The following is a 19,851-nucleotide window of genomic DNA, read 5'->3' as shown; positions in this document are numbered from 1 at the left end:
TTTACTATGATTGGTAAAGCGTTCATGAAATAGATATTTTTTGTTGTCCATAATACATTCTGAAATCTGATTATTCTCTATATTTTCGTTTCAAACTGTGTTCTAACATAGAATCTATTCCGAAAATGCATGTTAAATACAGCCAAAATGATTTTTTATTTGTTTGAACAAATCCTTTGGCATGATTTGTAATAATGAGCAATTATAACTACTTGAATTATTCAGACCTTGGAACTGGAACTGTTGGTCCATTATTCGTCCTAAACTTCTTTTTCTTACCTTTTCAAGGATAGGAAAAGAAAGTTTAGGCATAATATGCAATAATTAGAAATGATAAATCCTTCCATTTATTTCAGACCTTGCCTTATATGTGGTCCATTATTTGGCATCTTTTATAGTTTTTTTTTTTTTTTTTTTTTTTTTTTTTTCTGTCGAATTGCAGTCCAAGTCATGGCTGGCCCAGATCATATAAACAAAATGGAACCCTAAGTCATTCAACAGTTGGCCCACTGGGCCTGGCCTGGCCCAGGGCATGCAGGATAACGCCAATATGGGGTAGCACCAATTATTGAGTTCTATCCTCAAGGTTTCAGAAAGTAGTTGTTGAATAAGAAACTACGTGGGCCCTATTAATAATAGCCACTTATAATAAGTACAGAGGATTAGTCCCAATTTAGATTTTGAACACACTAAGCAAACTGGGCCCAGCTGAATTGAACCCTACCCAAGTAACCCAACCCAAACTCCAGGTCAACTTGGGCTTCCATTTCCTAACCCTGGGTTTGGTTCTTCTATATCTGCTCTTCTTTCACTTACGTGTACGAGTATTAATAACAAATCTATATCAGAGCAAGCTGTCAAAACCTTGGCTTTCTTAATTATGTGGTCATTGCTTCAAATCCCTGAAAAAAGTTTTGTTGGAAGAGGTTTTCCCACGGAGTCAGTGTAGGAAAGAATTTGTACGTCACATCAATGACTATTTTAGATAGATATCTTTCATATGAAACCCATATTTGGAGAAATAAAAAATCTCATTTGTATTGATGTCATTGCAAACAGTCGCATTGGTCGTCTAGTTGGTGTAGGGTTTACACAATCAAGTAGCTATCTCTTGCCCTAAAAGATAAAAAGAATATTGCTTGGTCGCATGCCTCCTATGCTTAAACGGTTAAACACAGTAGCATGCAAAATTACAGCCCCAGTTAATGCCCCTACACGTGCTCTCATTGGTCCCTCTGTTGGTGCAAGGGCTACACAACCAACTAGCGATCTCTTGCCCTAATAAAGAAAAAATCATGTGAGAAGAAACTTGCACTCCGACAACATGGCAATATTTTTCCCAAGTTTGTTTTAATCTGGTGAATTGTTATTAAACATGAGAAAAAGTTTCCCACGACATTAGTGTATTATCGCTTTCACATGACCCTTTTTTATTGTTTTGCCTCTCCTGCCATGAACATGTGGCCCCATATGAATTATACCAATTCTTGCACTGCCATTAGTGTGGTATAAGAGATTGCCCCATACCAGGGTTTCAAACAATCCAGACTCTGGCTAATATGGCTCAGCCGTTTGATCATCTTTGAAAAACTAAGATTAGCAAATTTGGCCGATTTGTTATGGATCTTCACCGATTCTAATCCAATCAAATCGAAATTGGCCAAGACCAATCCAGATCCCGATTCTAAGTTTTTTAAACCCTACCCCATGCTCGCATAGTGAGAAATCCTTCTCCTTCAAGCACAAATTAAAACCAACTAATCTTAACACAACCCAAATAAACCCTGCCTGTTAAATTCAGGTCAGCTATTTTCTGATGATGAGTTAACTTCACTCCAGTGGTACCACAAATAAGCTATCCATCTCCATCGATCCATTGTAGCGAGAATGTTTCACTATTCTTTGCTAGCACATTAGCACCCCTTTCACTTCCTTTCAAACTATTGGCATTTGATTGATATGAGGATTAGGACAAATGAGAATTTTGACTTTTGTTCCAAAAAAAAGTTGAAGTAGTTAAGAGATAGGTGCCTTTGTATTAAGAAGAAGTGGTGGGAATGAAGGTAGCTCATAGCTGGTGATAATTGCCTTACTTAGGTGAGAGACCCTATGAGGCAGTGAGGCCAAGGTCGGCAAGCCCTCCAAAGCTCCAAGGGCCAAGTCTCACCATCTCACCTTGCATTATTTGATTTTGATCATTTGTAGGTTGCTTTCTGTGTCACTTTCCTATCTCAATGTTTTTTAGGTTCATTGGGAAACCCTAACATACCCACCCTCTATAGTCCATGAAACCATGACCAATTATTGGTTCTTAGTTCATCCATTTTAGCTGTTTTTACGTACACAAACGTACCACGCCTGTGTTGCCGACAAAAACAGTGATGATCATTTCTCTCTCTCTCTCTCTCTCTCTCTTGTGTTCAATACTGTTCTAATTGGTTGTTTGTTTGCTTTGATTGATTGATTGATTGATGGGATGAAGCACATTATCTTTACTTAGTCTTGTACTCGGAAGTTAGATATTAGGTGTCCCATATGGTTCATATACAGCAAAATGAATGCTAGGGGAAGTGGTTGCATCTAGCTTCCATATTATCCACCATTTGTTAGGGATAAATGCTCATGTATGCCTTTTACTTGGATAACCTTTGCCTTAATTATACATAAATTAGGAAATCCTTGTAGGTTTTAGAGGGGCAGGCCTTGATGCAACGGTAAAGTTATTCCATTGCAATCCAGTGGTTGCATATTCAAATCAGGACAACTTCTTCATGTAGCAGATATAAAATTGTGTACATTATGATCCTTATCAGACATCGCAATGACAAAAGCCTCATGCATCCCCCCCTGCCCTTTTTGACTGTGGAGTTGGGGTTTTGGGTGGACTCCTATTCAATCTGATCCCAAGCTAGCTAGTCAGTCATCCGCATTACAGCAATGCATGCCGATCTTGAAATTGAAATTGTCCTAACTACCATGGCTTTTTATAAATTCTATCATCTGAAATGGTCAACAAGATTTAATTCACTCTCTCTCTCTTTATAAACACCTTTTAATTACATGTATCTAACAGGAAAGCAACACTAATCAATTAAGAACCCAATCTAACTATGAGAGAGGTATGAGGGCTCTAAAGTATTTGGAGTTGAGTTGAATTAAGGGTGCAAGTGTGCAACTTCTTGTTATCAAACTGGTGAGTTAAGAGGTTGTATTCTTTTTTTAATTGTTTATTTTTAAATATTATTTAATGTGAAAAAGAATACCACCCAATCATGCAGCGCATACCTTACCTATCCCTAGACACAAGGGCGTGTGAAATGATCATCACACCCCTGATCATTTTTATTTTTTTGAAAATGTAACAGTCAATTCACACACCCCTGTGTCTCGATGCAAGGCCAACATATGTTGCGCAACCTGATGACATTCTTTAAAAAGGATTACAAAATCTTAATTCACTATTTTAGTTACAATAATTTTTATTTTTTTTCAGGTAAATGTTACAATAAGAATTTCCATTGAGTAAAAGAGAGACCATTTTAAGTTTATTTTCAAGAATAGGCAAGGAGCTAGGTAGGGCTCATTACTTTCATTAGGGTAGGGGGTGTCAATCAGTCAGTTTCAAGAGGTTTGGGCATCTTAGCCCCATATTGTATTGTATTAGATCAATAACTGAAGTTAGAGAAAGATTAGTGATTGGAGTCTCCTAGTCCATGTGTCTCAATGGTCACCACTTGTTGGAGTCTATTGACACTTGACCCATTAATATCATATAATTTTGGTACAAAATGGCCCTTTAGGTACACTTTCTCCAATGAGTCAACACGTGTGTCCACCTGGTTCTCATAAGACGGTGAGTCGGTCACTCAACTTTACGCTTTTTTTATTTTTCTAGGTAGAATACTCAACTTTACGCTTCTCTATCTTCTCCTTTAGCAGAGATGCAGTATTGTGGACGATTTATTAGAAAGTGGAGAAAGGGACGGTGGTGGTGGTGGTGGTGGTGGTCCGTTCCTCCCTCGGTTCCTCCACCTTACATTCGCCACACGCGGACGACGACAAAAACGAGTACTACCGTTTGTTAATTAATTTCTTCATCTATTTGCCACGTGCGCAAACTCTCATATTCCGTGTGTCTTGTTTTTTTAATTTTTTTATACATTTATATTGAGCCACCCACCCAAAATCGAGCATGCCAAACGAGTTTAATAATACTAATAATAATATGGGTAAAATCTATGCATTATTTGTTAATTTGTTAACCCCTACTCGAACCACAAATTTCGGACCCTCAGCGGTTCAGCCCATGAGGTCCCACCCTCACCAGGTTCCCCGTTCCATGTTTCTTCTACTGGTTAATCTTTCCTAGTCTGTAGTTAGGGTGGTGTCAATCAGTTGGTATAATCGGTTCCGATTAAGTCTAATCCGTCTTACCAAATTTAAGGTCTACATTGTTACCCACCATTTAGGCAACTAGAATTCTAGGTCAATAATTAGTTTGTAACCAAACTAATTGACTAGTCGGGCTATAAAAAACAAGACTAGTTAGGCTATGATCGGGTTAATTGGTCTCTAATAGGTTAGGCAATGTTGTTGTTTAATTTCAGTCAGACGTCTATCGAACTACAATCAAACACCGTTATTGATTAATTCATAATCGGGCTAGGCACGACACCAAACCGGTCGGATCAACCCCACTTGCACAGTTGCACTTATATATGAGTTGTTATGGTTTGGACTTTACAATCCTGGTCCCCATCCTTACCCATGCAACGTCAGCAATTATATCCCCTCCCCCCCCCCCCCAAAAACCCTATACTACACGGGTCTTGCAGAAGTAATTGGTACATTCTGAAACTGTGGCTAGTTTTGCACCGTCTGATTTGAAGAAGTCAAGATTGGGGTGGTTTACATTTTTACAATGCGGTGCACAGTAACATTGTCTCTGTACCAGAAGGAATGTCACGGTCACCGTCACCGTCACACTCGATACATCGAAGACATCAAAATACAAATACCAAATCAAATACCATATCAACATTACAAAACCAAAAGAAGCCGCCTTCGCTATGGATGGCTTGCTCACTACGTCACCCGATAGTTCACATGACAGCCTGGCTAGCTTTCAACACCCAACCAGTCAAACCCACGTGGCGGTCAGCGGACGTGCACACTGCTTTCTACAGCTGTACACACGCGCTTCTCTTTTCTCTCTGCTCTCCCCCCATTTAAATATCGCTCGTACATGTCTCTCGATCCACTTCAATTCTCCTCCACCTGACACTACTCTCCAAGACTCTCTCAAACACTACTGATTTCACTCTCAGCTACTCTATTCATTCATGGCTTCAACTCACCATTTCGCACTTGTCGTTGCCTCTCTCTTCTTGTTTTCTTCTCTCTTCGTCCCCTCCACAGCCACAACCAGGAAGCTCACAGCTCTGGTTCAGCAACAACCACTGGTTCTTCAATACCACAACGGCCCTCTCCTCAAGGGAAACATTACGGTTCATCTCGTCTGGTACGGTAAGTTCACAACTCCACAACGTGTCATCCTCATCGACTTCATCTTATCCCTGAATCATCATATCCACGCACCTTCCGTCCCTTCGTGGTGGAAGATAACGGGAAAGTACAAAAACGGTTTCACAAGCTTAATCCTTGGGAAGCAAACGTTCGACGAAAATTGCTCTCTGGGTAAGTCTCTCAAGACCCCTCAGGTTACCCGTTTGGCTCGCAGAGGTGATCACAGGCAAGCCATCACCGTCGTCTTCACTGCCAAAGACGTTACCGTCGATGGTTTCTGTATGAGCGATTGTGGTACCCACGGGTCAGCCAAGGCTGATCCCACTGGAAAAACCAAGTTCGCTTACATATGGGTTGGAAACCCGGAGACCCAGTGTCCCGGTCAGTGTGCCTGGCCCTTCCACCAGCCCATTTACGGACCACAAACGCCGCCGTTAGTGTCACCTAACGGTGACGTCGGGGTTGACGGCATGGTCATCAACTTGGCTACTCTACTGGCTGGTACCGTAACGAATCCGTTTGATAACGGTTACTACCAGGGTACGTCTAGTGCTCCGTTAGAGGCCGTCTCGGCTTGTACGGGTATTTATGGGGAAGGAGCATATCCGGGCTACCCGGGGGAGCTTTTGGTGGATAAAACGACGGGTGCCAGTTATAATGCGGTGGGGATCCGTGGGCGTAAGTATTTGCTTCCGGCCATGTGGGACCCAACGACCTCTGCTTGCTCTACTCTGGTTTGAATGAAACTGCAGAGACTCGAAGTCGATCGAAGAAGACGACCTGAAGGTGGTGGAGATACGCGTACATACGGTAGAAGGGTTGAGTACCTGTACGTATGGAGATACGGTCGTGGAAAGTATTGGATGTAGAATGTGAAATGTGATGTACTCTTCTCAGGTTTCTTGTTCTGCGCTTCGCCGTGTAAATTTTTCCCCCTTCTCTTACAAGAAGATGAAGATATATATAAGATATTATATAATTATATAGAGTATATAATGGTAAAAAATATTGAAAAAAGAAGTTTGCTTTTCAAAAAAAAATTAAAATGATTGTAGAGCATTAATCAATCACTTTCACGACGCATCCATGATTTAATCCACAGTGGGACCAATTATGCCAATTCAAAGGTTTAGATCAGATGGATTAGATTAGTAGTCTGTATGAGCCATAGATCATGAGATTTCCTTTACATTTTTTTTTTTAATTTTGAATTTAAAATTTGGCACCTTTCTTTATTACATCTTTTAAGATTAAATTATATGAGCCGTGGATCGGCCTTATCCAAGAGAATGATATGATGGGGGTTTCTTGTGGAGGAGTTCTTCAAATAATGCCATCATTTTACATCAAACAGTGATAATTGCTTATTAATTTCATGGGAAAGAGAATGCTATCTTGTTGGGGATCTCTATGATTCTATCCCCCGTCCGGTCCAGTTTCCCATTAGGGGGCACAATGATTATTTCACCCCTTGCCTGAATACTCTGCCCGGGTGGGGTTCACCTCCTCTTATTACAGGCACTAGGGAATTGGATCTTACAGGGAATTGCAGAAGATAATTTTCCACTTGGTTGGGGGCTGCACATGGTCCCTTGCCCCCAGAGACTAGGCTGTGTGAAATGATCGACGTGCCTCAGAGATTTTTCCCATTCCATAAAGGTGCAACGGTTATTTCGGGCGATCTGATCTTCCTGTGTCTAGGCGTAGGTGCTGCGTGCTGCCATGTAGCATTCGTTCTCACTATGGAGACCCAACCTTTTTTTTTGGGCCCAAACATCCCTTACTAAAATGTAACATAGCCCAAAAAATGAAATGGTAATCCAAGATTAGACTCTCTATAACGGATGTTAAAAGCAACAATTCCACCAAAAAGTTTTCATAAAAAAAAAAAAACAATGCCACCAAAAAATAAAAAAATGAAAATTTTTTCCACCCAATCAACAATTTTAGGGATCTATAGAAGCGGGAATCCACTTTGCATTCCATTCCTTCCTCTTCAGCTCACCGATTTGGACAGAGTTTTCCTCGGAGGACATTGGGCTGGCTAGGCTGGGCTAAGCTCGAGAAATAAACCCTAATTAGCCTGGCCAACTATTTTATCCAACAACAATATGATAATGGGAATTAGACGTTTGGACAGGTTGGGTTGAGTGGGGTTAGGTGGGCTAACTGCCTATGCTGAAAGTGAAGAGGGTACATTACCTCATTGGGCCGGGTTAGGTGGGCTGAGAATTAAAAACCCTATGTTATACTCTTTCGGCCATTCCCTTTTATAAATATGGGTTGATATTCTGCACGTGCTTGGGGCCAATGAGAGCACATGCATTGACATCATAGAGGGGGGGGGGGATTTCCACCTTTCAGGGGGGAGGGCGGTCATTTTGCCCCCTATGTGTCTAGCAATGCACGTTCATTCCCGAGAACTTTTCTCCTATACATATTTTGGATTAATTTTTCATTTTTCTTCACCCGTGGAGAAGGAAAAATCCCTTCACCAATGATGATGAGACGATTGGACTTTATAATATCATTAACTGTCATTTCTATTGTACATAATCGAAAATATCCTTCCTTAATCTAATCAGACGGGATCGATGGCATTGGTGAAGGGATTCCTCATAATGAGTTTTACTCACTTGACATATATTTATTTTGAAAGAAAGACAAACTCTGATTACACCAGGGCCCAATCTAATATATATATATTTTTGGGTCTAAAGTGGAATACTTTATAAGAAGACATTATAACGATGGTGCTCATACAGGATTGCTAACTGGGCTTGTGGGCTTGATCCCATACTGGCAGCTATTTTTAGGCTTCACGCTTTCCTTCACCGTTATGGGACCTCATATCGGACTTTGTTGAGAGGGCCTTTTGGGCCCATGAGTTATCTTAGCTTCAAAAGTTACAACTAGAAGAAGTGCCCAATAGCATTATCCATACTATTTTTTTTTTAGGATTTTTTATAATTACCACCCCAAAATCTTTCATATTTATTATTATCCCCCTAAAAATTTTGAAACAACTGTTACCCACCCCTGTTGCATACTAATAACTAACTGGCTCCTACCGTTACAGACCAGTAATGGAAGAGGTTAGTCGTGACAGTGTGCAGTTGTAAAAAACTCCCACCCCATCACCGTCCCTTCTCCTCCTCCTCCTCCTTCTTCTCTTCCTTCTTCTTCCTCCTCTGCAACCCCAACCGCCCCGATCGATGACTCCATCACCATCTGACGTACTCCGGCTTCTTTTCCAGATTTCCTTCTTGGTACTTACAACCTACTCAGGTTTCGATGTTGCCCATGTCACATTTGATCGCTTTAATGGGTTCCTTGGCTTGCCCGTCGAGTTTGAACCTGAAGTTCTGAGGAGGGTTCCCAGTGCCAGGTCGGTTGAGTTCTTAGTTATTGTCTTTTTGCATAATATGTTTGATGGTGGGGGGGGGGGGGGGGACAGTGTATGGCTATTTTATTTGTGTCTCTGCAGATTTTCTGCATTTCCGCACTGCTAGTGTTTTCTGGAAGTGGGCTCATTTCTTCTCCTCTATGTTTTTTTCATTTTGATTGTTCATAATGGGTTACCTTGAGCTTGAAATTTATATATTTTTTGAGTTTTAAACAGTAATTTTCTTTTTTGGATTTCCAAATTCAACAAATACGGAAAATTTGATTCCAACCTGAAGTTGCTCCTCGGGAATAAATTAGCACTCTAAAAGTATTCTCCCTTGTTTTCTTTCAAGAACTTGGCTTTTATGAGACCTGGTGGTTCATAAACTAAAATTTTTATCCTCATTTTGTTTCTAATTCAACTAAGCAGTCGGTAGGTTATAATCAATCGTCCTTTGCTGATAACTGTTTGCTTCGTTCTTGAGGCTTTCTGTGCCTCAAAATCCAATGGATCACAGCTTTCAGACTTTAGTTGTGGTCTTTTCATTCTCGTGCCATTAACTCTCGTTCGGGGCGGTTGGGGTTGCAGAGGGGGAAGAAGAAGAAGGAGGAGGAGGAGGAGAAAGGCCGGTGATGGGGTGGGAGTTTTTTACAATTACCACCCTAAAAAGGGCATTTTGATCCAAAAAAAAATCTGTGACAACGGCACATTGTCACGACTAACCCCCTCCATTAAAGGTCTGTAACGGTGGGGGCCAGTTAGTTATTAGTATACAACAGGGGAGGGTAACAGTTGTATCAAAGTTTTTTGAGAGGGATAATAATAAATATGAAAAATTTTGGGATGGTAATTATAAAAAACCCTTTTTTTTTATTGGACGAGAGCTAAAAGGTGAAGTAAGACGAAAATATGTTTAGGTTTATCTTGTTATGCTTCATATTTGATTTCAGATGTGCATTGCCAAGTTTCAAAAATAATTAAAAACTTTTTTTATTAAACATGCAATCCATAAATGTCCTAAATTTGATATGCAACCAATATCAGCATTTTTTTTCTTTTGTCAAGTCAATAACATCTTACAAATCTAACCAAATAAACACTGGATGAAATAACACTGACATGGTTACTTCCCTCTAGGAAGTTTGAAATTTGAACACCAACTAAGTTACCATATTACATAAAAAAGAGTTGAGTTTTCCTTCATCCATGGTGAAAAGAAAATCTCTTCGGCTTGGATGAGATTTTGAGGGCAATCCCAAGGGCAATTTCTGGGCGCGTGTGGTGTGCTGCTCCTATGCCCAAACACAATGACGTGCGAAATGATTGCCACTGTGTGGCGGTCATTTCGCGTGCCCTGGTGTCTGGTGCAGAGATAGTGCACCATACACACCTAGTTAGCGTTCTTTCTCCCAAATGTATATTAACACAAAGTTTTCCATTAATTATGTGATCATGTGATTGAATTCTTGGACATCATAACACTCCCACCCTTATTGACAAAGTCGGAATACCCTCCCTAATGCAAAGCAAGGGCATCGATGGAAGGGATGTGAAGATCCCTCCCACACCCACGGTGTAGAGAAATATATCAATAATTTTTGTTGTTGATAAATTCATTTGGGATTGTCTGAATGCCACATCTATAACTGTATTTAGAGCATATAATTTTTTTTTTTATATTGTCTCTTGTTTTATTCTCAAAACTGTTTAAATTAAGAATAAGAAAGAATTTTTTATTTAAGAGTGGCTTATCATTATATCATATGAAAGAACTGTCATTACACATTTTTGTAATATTTTTCTTTCTTTATTTATTTTATAGTCTTTCAAACATAGCCTCAAATAAAAAGATGTGTTAAAATAAAATTACAAATTATTTGAATTAAGACTTATATAAGAGGTTTAAATCCCAACATTTATTTTATCTCCTTCCCAAATCCTAGTTGAAACATAATCGGATTTAGATCTGGTGCAACACAACCCTGAGCTGCACCACATCCAACGCAACAACAGAAAACTAATATCATATTCGAATTCGGAAGTTTTTCAGATATCTGGATGTTATCCGATCCGATAAACTATCCGATTAGTAAACAAATATGACATATACTCATGGTTAGGGTTTGGGTTACTACTTGGGATTATAGATGTTACCAAAATATCCTTATAAAAGTGTTTATAGTAAAAATAATACAGTAATATATCATAAGTTATCATAAAAATATTAAACTAATCGCATTTTGCAATCGGGTAGTAAATCAATCAGATATTATTCAATCCTGGAATAGAAATATTCGAATCCGATTATCTTTCAGACGGATTCCAAAATTTATTGAATACCAAAATTTCGAATTCAAAAATCCCTACAAAGATTGAATACAAATTTTTTACTATCCATTCAGATCCAACCCGGATCCAACATAGCGTAATGATCTAGATTGACTAAAAAGCCTTTGTCAAGGCCGTGACGCTGCGCCGCTTCCGACATCCACATCTATCGTTGATCTTCCACGCTTTTGTTTGTGTACGAAGGAAATCGACCCAAGGCTCCCTCGTACAAAAACTAAAAAGCCCTTTCTCTAGTCTCTCCTGGGAATAGGTTTGCGACACCCAAAAAATAAAAATGGAACCCCGGCGACAAGAAACAGAGTTACAACACTCACAACAGACGACGAGTGGTCCGTCACCCCACGCCAACCACGACCATCTCTCTTCACCACTCAACTCAACAGGCACCTGCTGCAGATGCGGCGGCGCCACTACTATTGCACCGCCCCCAACATGGTCAGAGTCAGACATCTCTCCCCCACCCACCTACCGCCCAATCCGCTCTCCTGCCATCAACCTCCCTCCCAGCAACGCCCGACAAGCCATAATCCTTGCCCCTGTCCCTCATTCCCAGAAAGTCTCCACCGTCTCCCCTCCTTACCTCTTCGAAACCCCCGTCAAGAAGATTCACTCCCTTGATGACATCCGCCACTTCCACGACTCAGATTCCGGCAAAAATTTCCTTGGCTTCGTCGTCGCCCTCAGCGAGTCAATCCGCGGCCACAAGGTCTCCGATCCCTGCCACCAATCCCAAACCCTAAACTCTATCGTCTCCGTCTTCGAAACCCTCCTCCGCTGGGTCGACGAAATCCCTCCGGTTCCCCAATCTTCTCGTTACGGTAATCTCTCCTTTAGGACTTGGCAGAGCCGCTTGGCCGAGAACGCCGAGTCCTTGATGCTTCAGTTCCTCCCTGACAATCTATCTACCGCCACCGTTGAGATTGTTCCTTACTTCATTGATAGTTTCGGCAATTTGAGCCGCATTGATTATGGAACCGGTCATGAGACCAACTTCGCGGCTTGGCTTTATTGCCTTGCTCGGTTAGAACTTCTCAAGGAAGAGGACTATCAGGCTGTTGTTTCTCGGATTTTCGTCAAGTATCATGAGTTGATGAGGAAGTTGCAGACTGTTTACTGTCTCGAACCGGCTGGGTCGCATGGGGTATGGGGTCTGGATGATTTCCATTTCTTGCCGTTTATATTTGGTTCTTCGCAGTTGATTGATCACAAGTATATGAAACCCAAGTCGATTCATAACCAGGACATACTTGATAACTTCTCCAGTGACTACCTCTATCTCTCCTGCATTGCTTCTATAAAGGAGGTCAAGAAGGGGCCTTTCGCTGAGCACTCTCCATTGCTCAACGATATCAGTGGCGTGCCCACTTGGAACAAGGTGAATAGCGGGTTGCTCAAGATGTACAAGGCCGAGGTGCTGGAAAAGGTTCCTATCATGCAGCATTTCTTATTTGGATGGCTCATCAAATGGTATGCTCTCGTTTCATTTATCTTCTGAGTAGTAGTTTTAATCAGAGCATTTGCTTTTGGATTAAGCAAGTTCATATAATTGATAATTTTATCATGTTGGGAGTTGGGAGTTGAAATTGCATGCAAAGATTTAGGAAACCATAGTGCCCATATTTCGTTTCCTTGATTTTAATCCTATTTCATTTCTTGGAATATACGTCTATCTAGAATCATTCTTCATGGCGAGCGGTGACAATCTGGAAACAGTGAAGGAAACATGAGAAATTTGTGAAGTTATTGTGTTAGGGGGAATGCTTGCCCTACGCTCAATAGGGCTGTATTTACTGGTCTACTTGTCCAATATAACATGAGAACCAATAAGTTCCTATGTTTTGCATACCTAGAAAATAAGGATCCACCCACCACTTAACTTCTCAAGGGATGCCAACTCAATAAGTTCCCATGTTTTGAATTGTAGTTGATGGTATTTTTTATTGAGCAGACCTTTTATTTTTTTCTGCGGGAAGTTGTCTTGATCATATGTGCTTCTCTCTGAGCTCCATGTAATTCTTTTTTTTTTTTTTTTTTAAAGGAAGCCTGAAGAGCAGATAAGGGCAACCAATTTGTTTAGTCCTTTCACCTAAAGTTTATTGAATCCAAATTTTTTCAGTCTACAAAGATGTCACCTCATGTAAGCCCTAACCCTTTTGTCAAGACCCTTAAATCTTTATCAGCAATTTACTACCCTGCCCTTTTTTTATTATCGATTTGAGCCTCTGTGTGTTCCCTTAACCTTTTGATTAAACCCTAGTTGTTTCTTGCTTTCTGCCGCCAAAAGCTGCTTTAGCAGGCAATAACATATAGAGGTTTTCTGTTTCTCCTTTCCACCTTTTGGTAATGAATTATTTATTCTCCCCCCCCCCCCCCAAAAAAAAAAAATAAAAAATAGTGGTTTGGGATGATTTCTTTAAGATTAGATTTTCAACTTTTAAGAATGTGATAGTAGGGTATGGTATGGAAGCAAGATTGGAAAGGTTCATCTGGAGAAAATCTTGGGGAGAGGGTTTTTTGTTGGCTTTGACCAAAATGGGTTTCTTTGAGATTTCACGGGCAACACAAAACTAAGTATTTTGAATGATTTGAAGCCAATATTGTGCCGACCCCCTGTAGTTGGGATAAGGCTGAGTTGTTGTTATTGTAGTTGTTTCGGCTTTCTGTTAGAAACTCTCCCCATTCCTTCCCTATATAGCTGCTTCCAGTGAGATCATTACTCATAATTTTAAGGCAGCAGATTGCCAGATTGGAATGCCTAACTTACTTTCAGCTGATGGGAAGGTTGTCTTTGGAAACATGTCCTCACAAGCACCTTTTTGTATATTCTCTCGGCTAAATGACAGATTCTGGCAGAGTTCTAAACTATATGATGTATGGCATTAGTTTGACAAGATTTGACGATTATCCTCTGAATAAATTGGGAAAAGATTCTTCCTGATGCAGTGGTTCTCTTGTATTCAGTGGATAGAGTTGATCTGCCATCTTAACCTGTTGAACGTACCTGGTGTTTGTGGAGTGGCCGCATCAATAAGAAGATGAGATATTTTGTAAAATTGATGCCTTTTGCTATTTAGCCATGGTTCATCATGGAAGGAGTAGTATCTTGAAATTTTTGAAAATACATTATGACGCACCTTCGGAGAAGCAATAGGGTTTATGGGACTATATATGAGAGGGGCAGGCCACAGCGCAATGGTAAGGTTGCTCCATTACGACCTAATGGTCAAGGGTTCAAGTCGGGAAACAGCCTCTTCGCGAAGCCAGGGTAAGGCTTCTTACAATATGACCCTCCCATGCCTTGCAGTGGCGGGAGCCTCTTGCACTGGGTACACCCTTTTATATACAAGAGGAATATCAGAGTGCCTATAGAACCATTAGTTTGTGATTGTTAGAGTTTGGAACCTGCTGCTATCTTGGTCTATCATTTAAGGAAGTTCAAAGGGATTAATTCCCACTAATTTCTGGCAGAATTGGTTGCAATTGTCTATGGTTGTATCAGAGGAGTACTTTGAGTTCTGAGTAGTGGACTAGTGGGTGAGCCGTTCAAAACTTGGAAACAGCCTCTCGTGCGAAGCAGGGGGTAGGGCTGCGTACATTTGCCCCTCCCAGACCCTGTAGTAGTGGGAACCTCGTGCATTGGGATTTTTAAAAAAAAATAAAAAATTATCATGGATAGATGAATACCTCTGATGGCAAATTTGACCCTCACTTCTGAGTAAAATACTTAAGAGAAGGATCTGCAAGATGGTTCTTCAATACAGAGGTATCACACAGAAAAGTAATAGCAAAAGTACCAGAAAAGAATAAGGAGTAATAGAACAAAACCCTGAAAAGGGTTAAAGGCTCCTACATGCCTGTTGTAGAACCTTTCCTGCATGCCCTGCCACATGGACAGATGATGTAGCCATTCTGACCATCGGACAGAGTAGTCATGGTCTGGATTAGCCATTTGTCAAATTTCAGAGCCTAATTCAATCAAATACCCTCCCGTTTATTAGCATGCATCCCATGTATGACTATGCACACATGCCTACAGTACAACAATTACTGTGCATTCCCCCATAGCCCTTGCATTTTAAAGCTCTGCTTTTACACGTAGCAAAGTCTGATTGGGTCGAAACTCGACGTGTGAGTATGGGACTGATGCATCTACTTGTCCACAAAATTTGTATTCATCTTGATTTGCGATGTGGCAGTTCTTGGATTTTAAAATTGGTGTGCAAGAAAGGTTCCTATAACAGGCATGTAGAAACCAGGCTCCCCCCAGAAAATTCGGAAGTTGAATGGGTTTATTTTATTGGGAATAAGCCTTAGGTTGGGTTATGTATGTGTTGGGCCTTTGATCCTATGGTTTTACTTTGTAGTTGGCCAATTTAATGAGCCTAAAATATGGGTAGAAAGTAGGAAAATGGGATTTACTTCCTTAGTTTAGTTAGAGTCTTATTTTTGAGTTTGTTTTCTTTATTATTTGACTTTCCTACTCAATTTAGGTTACCTTATTAGTTAAGGATAGGGTTAGTCCTTTCATTTTTAGTGTCTAAGTCTATTTTTGAGTCTTTTATATTCGTTTGTAAGGGAGGCCAGCATTGTCACGAATTTGAATGAATAGAAAAGTTTTATGTACTGTTGAAATCCTGAGATAGGATAGGTGAGAGGCCTAGGGTGAGATGCCCATTTCATTTTCCCATCCCCTTCCATCGGTTCTTGAATCCAAACCCTAATTTTGTTCAAATCGATCTCAAGGGTGCTACAAGCTGCTAGGATTTCTTTAAACTGATTGTCACATCGGTTTCTTGAAGATTACCACATCAAGATCATTGCTGCTTCAACAAGTTACAAATTTGTGGGTTTTTATTTGTTACTTCAACCAAGGAAATTGTTCCCTCATTTGAGTTCCCATTGTTCTCTTGGTTCCCTCATATGATTTATTGTTTATTGGAGGGTTTTCTATTTGATCCTGCCTGGGATTAGACCTATTCTGGTTCTAGTCTTACATTATTAAGAAAATATAAGAGAAAACCGAAAACTTGATTAAAACTGATGGATCTGAAATTTAGATCAAGTAGCCTTCGTGAACAGATTTATCAGCCAGTAAAAAAATCTCAGAAATCTGAGATCAGAATAAGGGGGCGGTGGCACACCCTAGTGACGGTAGGAAAACAGTGCAGGGATTATGGATGTATTAATTTAGGCTAGTAAACTAGATTCTAATGATCAGAATCAATAAATCTTAGTATTAGAGACTGAAGAATCAAATATAAGACTACGGCCATTAACTAAGGAAGGAGTTATAATTAATCTCCGAAAATTGAAAAGTTATAAAGAAAACAGGTGCTGCAAGGTGAGAATCATAGTACTATATCTCGCGATATATCGGTATCTCGGGCCTACCGAGATATCCGAAATATCCGAGATATCGCGAAATATGACCGAAATATTGCATTTTTTCTGCAATATTTCGGGGGTCCATCTTGGGGGGTTTTTGGCCATATCTAGGCCTGAAACTTCATGGACAGCCTTATTTAAGCTTAATAAACACATTTAAACCATAAAATTGTAAAAATGTGAATTCAAATTGGTGTTTTGGGCTTGCACCCTTGATTGACATACGGTCGCCGACCCTAAAGTATAAATAGTTAAATACACATAGATTAGGCAGTTAATATTTAATAATAGTATTTAACTTCATCACATATCAAGTTAAAGCCAATACACATTGATGAGTGCCATGATTCTCATAAACTCCATAATATTCAATAACTCGCTTAAAGCCTTAAAGGCAATACACTAAGTGTCAAAGTTAGTAAGTCACAAGACTCGCAACTCGCAAGTCACAACTCACAAGTTCATAGATCAATGAAATCACAACTTAAGTTACAAATTACAAGTGCTAAACTCGCTAATAGTAGTTGCTTGTGCCTCCTGGATCAATCCCACTCATGCCTCGCCGAGTCGACGTCCATTGCTCTCTGTTTGAAGGACATATGTGGACCACGGTATAGAATCGGAAAAGAAACGAGTGTAGTCATCCACAAGTGTCACGTAAATGGAATCATCAACATCTGTAGGTAACCTATCCTAGGATATAAACTAGGGTTACCAATCGATCCAAATCCGTGAAGAAGATGATCCACTGTGATATGATGTTGGCGCCAGCAAGAGGCGATGGCATTGGCTGCATGTATGGCTGGTGAGGTTGGTAGTTAGGTCCGCTAGGGTATGCAAAGATGTTATTTACAAAAGATGATCCAAGATGTCCCTGGGACTGGGACCGTAGTCATAGTCCCCTACCCCACTAAACTGCCCATATGATGATGATCCATATCTATATCCATCGTAAGGTTGTGATGCACCATAATCCGATGCCAATGGAGTGGTATGTGCGAAAATTAAAATAATTATTTAAGAGCAGAAAAATAAATCCGACACCGTGAAGCCGTAGATCGGCCATTGGTGTCTAACATATATTTAATTCATTACCATCTAAGTCATATTACCCCTAATTATTTCCTATTTTAATTGTAGGAAAATGAATTTTTAAAACCACAAAAAAAAAAAAAAAAAAATACATATGGAAAAAAATTTCAACCTTTGTGAGGCTATAGATCGGCCTCCGGTGTCTAACATATATTAATATCATCACCATCCAACAAAATTTGTACATAGTCTTTTCAAAAAAATAGTTTTAGAGGAATAGAATTTACCTTAAATAGTGGAAAAAAGCTTGGATGATGAGCTTAGATGACCCTCCGATGAGTTTACCGGCGAAAATCCGACAACAATGTGCTTGAACAATGGCTAGAGTGTTGGATGAGAGCTTGGAAGAATAGGCAAAAGACTGAAATTCCTTAGCAAATGCAGCTCTCGGTCGAAATATGGACCGAAATTTGCGAAATATTGTATTAAAGCCCCCCTTCACGTGACACTTTAAGCCAAAATACCATATTTCGTCGATATCTCACGAGATATCGACGATATTGTCGATATCTCACGAGATATCGTCGATATCTCACGATATCTCACGAGATATCGACGAAATATGGTATTTTTTCATTTCGACCTGATTTCGCATCTCGGTAAGCTCGAGATATACGAAATTAAGCGATATTTCGGCGAAATATCGCGAGATTTTGAACCATGGTGAGAATAGCAATAGAACCTGACCTGGATGAAGAGAAAGTAAACTGAAAATAGAAGGAAGAAGGGAAACAAAAGTCGTGAGTCCCTTGGTATCCACAGGAAACTTGAGAATCCACTGCAAATCCTCCCATCCAGAATTGAAAGAAATTCGAATATTATTATCTCATAAATTATGTGTTTAGGCCGAGGGACCGTTGCATCTATTAATGGACAATGATTCAGGCTCAATTCTCACTCCTTAGCTACTTAGGAAATCCAAATACCAGAAGGAAAAATGCAAAATAAAACCTGCTGCCAGCTACCGGAGGCATTCCTACTTGTTCTAGGACTTCAACATAAACTGGGGAAAAAAAAAGGACCTGAAACTCCTATACAATATAGGTTTCCAATTAAAACTTAGAATAAGAAAAACTAATCCAAACCAATGCCACGATCAGACTGACTTGAACTCCTATGAATACTAGGAAGAGGAGCTTGTTAACCCCTCTTTTTTCTTGCTGCATCAATCTCTGTTAGACAAGTTCATTATATGAAATTATCTCATTACTGGGTAGTGTCTTATTTCTGGTGCAAGTATGGATTCCTGTGATCATCTATAGCCCATGTAGAAAACTAACAATTTCTTCTCTGGAACTTCTGCAGGGAGTAGTTCGGTGAATCAGCTTGGGTGGACATTTGCTGCATAATAAAGTTAAGGATTCACTTCAGGTTATTAAAATGAGGAAGGATAATTTTGAAATGAAAATGTAAAATTTTTGTCATACCTATCTAGCCATATATGTTGCTCCATTGTAGTATTGTAATACTGTTTTGTTGATTACATCCAGTTTCACAATACTTCATTGTTAGCGTTTCAGTTGATGATCTCTTGCATGCTGCTGGAACAACAAGAATTCTTTCTCAAGTCCCCAAGAAAGGAAGAACCAGAACAGAAAACTGCATAAACCCACGACCTGAAAACATGATCCGAACTCCAGTAAAAAGTAAAAGGGAATCCATAATCATGTCAATACAGGTCTCTTTGAGTCTTGATTCTATTTTCCCAGGAAGAAGGTTCAGTGAATATGCATATGATCTTCATTTGGAACTTACACACAAAAGAGATAAAATACAGCGTGTGTAAGTTCCACATTAAGATCTTTACATATTCACTTAACCTTTTTCTTTGACAAGGCAAAACCATATATATGTTTTTGGATGAAATACCACTGATTTTGTAGGAAAGGGGAGACAACCCAGCAAAGAAGAGAAGGTGAGATACAGAATTAAAACAAGGTACAATGCCCTTTATAGAGAGAAGCAAAGACGTCAAGCTGTAAGGACAGCAGTAGTAGCTTTGACGGATAATTTGTTATGAGGTTTTTTTGAGATATTTTTTGGTGGGGAAAGAGGGGGGGGGGGGGGGGAAGGTACCAGCTAGGAGACTCGAATTCCGAATCTCCTGGTGA

General features: G+C 39.9%; 1 protein-coding gene and 1 pseudogene across 1 annotated transcript; both read left to right on the top strand.

Annotated features, from left to right (window-relative positions):
• The first annotated feature begins 5,297 nt into the window (after nucleotides 1–5,297).
• On the top strand, nucleotides 5,298–6,428 carry LOC122669945 (protein EXORDIUM-like 2). Its single transcript, XM_043866863.1, has one exon. It carries the CDS (start codon nucleotides 5,343–5,345, stop codon nucleotides 6,264–6,266), a length of 924 nt encoding a protein of 307 aa, XP_043722798.1. The 5' UTR covers nucleotides 5,298–5,342; the 3' UTR covers nucleotides 6,267–6,428.
• Nucleotides 6,429–8,741: 2,313 nt separating this feature from the next.
• Nucleotides 8,742–19,124, top strand: LOC122667303 (annotated as a pseudogene).
• Nucleotides 19,125–19,851: the final 727 nt, after the last annotated feature.

The sequence above is a fragment of the Telopea speciosissima genome, chromosome 7 (assembly GCF_018873765.1).
Source record: "Telopea speciosissima isolate NSW1024214 ecotype Mountain lineage chromosome 7, Tspe_v1, whole genome shotgun sequence".
In the NCBI taxonomy this organism is placed as follows: Eukaryota; Viridiplantae; Streptophyta; class Magnoliopsida; order Proteales; family Proteaceae; genus Telopea; species Telopea speciosissima.
The sequence above is the reverse complement of the archived record's forward strand: the minus strand, read 5'-3'. Positions and strand labels throughout refer to the sequence as shown.

Excerpts from the sequence above, each read along its gene's own strand:
- LOC122669945 (XM_043866863.1), top strand. The coding sequence starts at position 5,343 with ATGGCTTCAACTCACCATTTCGCACTTGTCGTTGCCTCTCTCTTCTTG.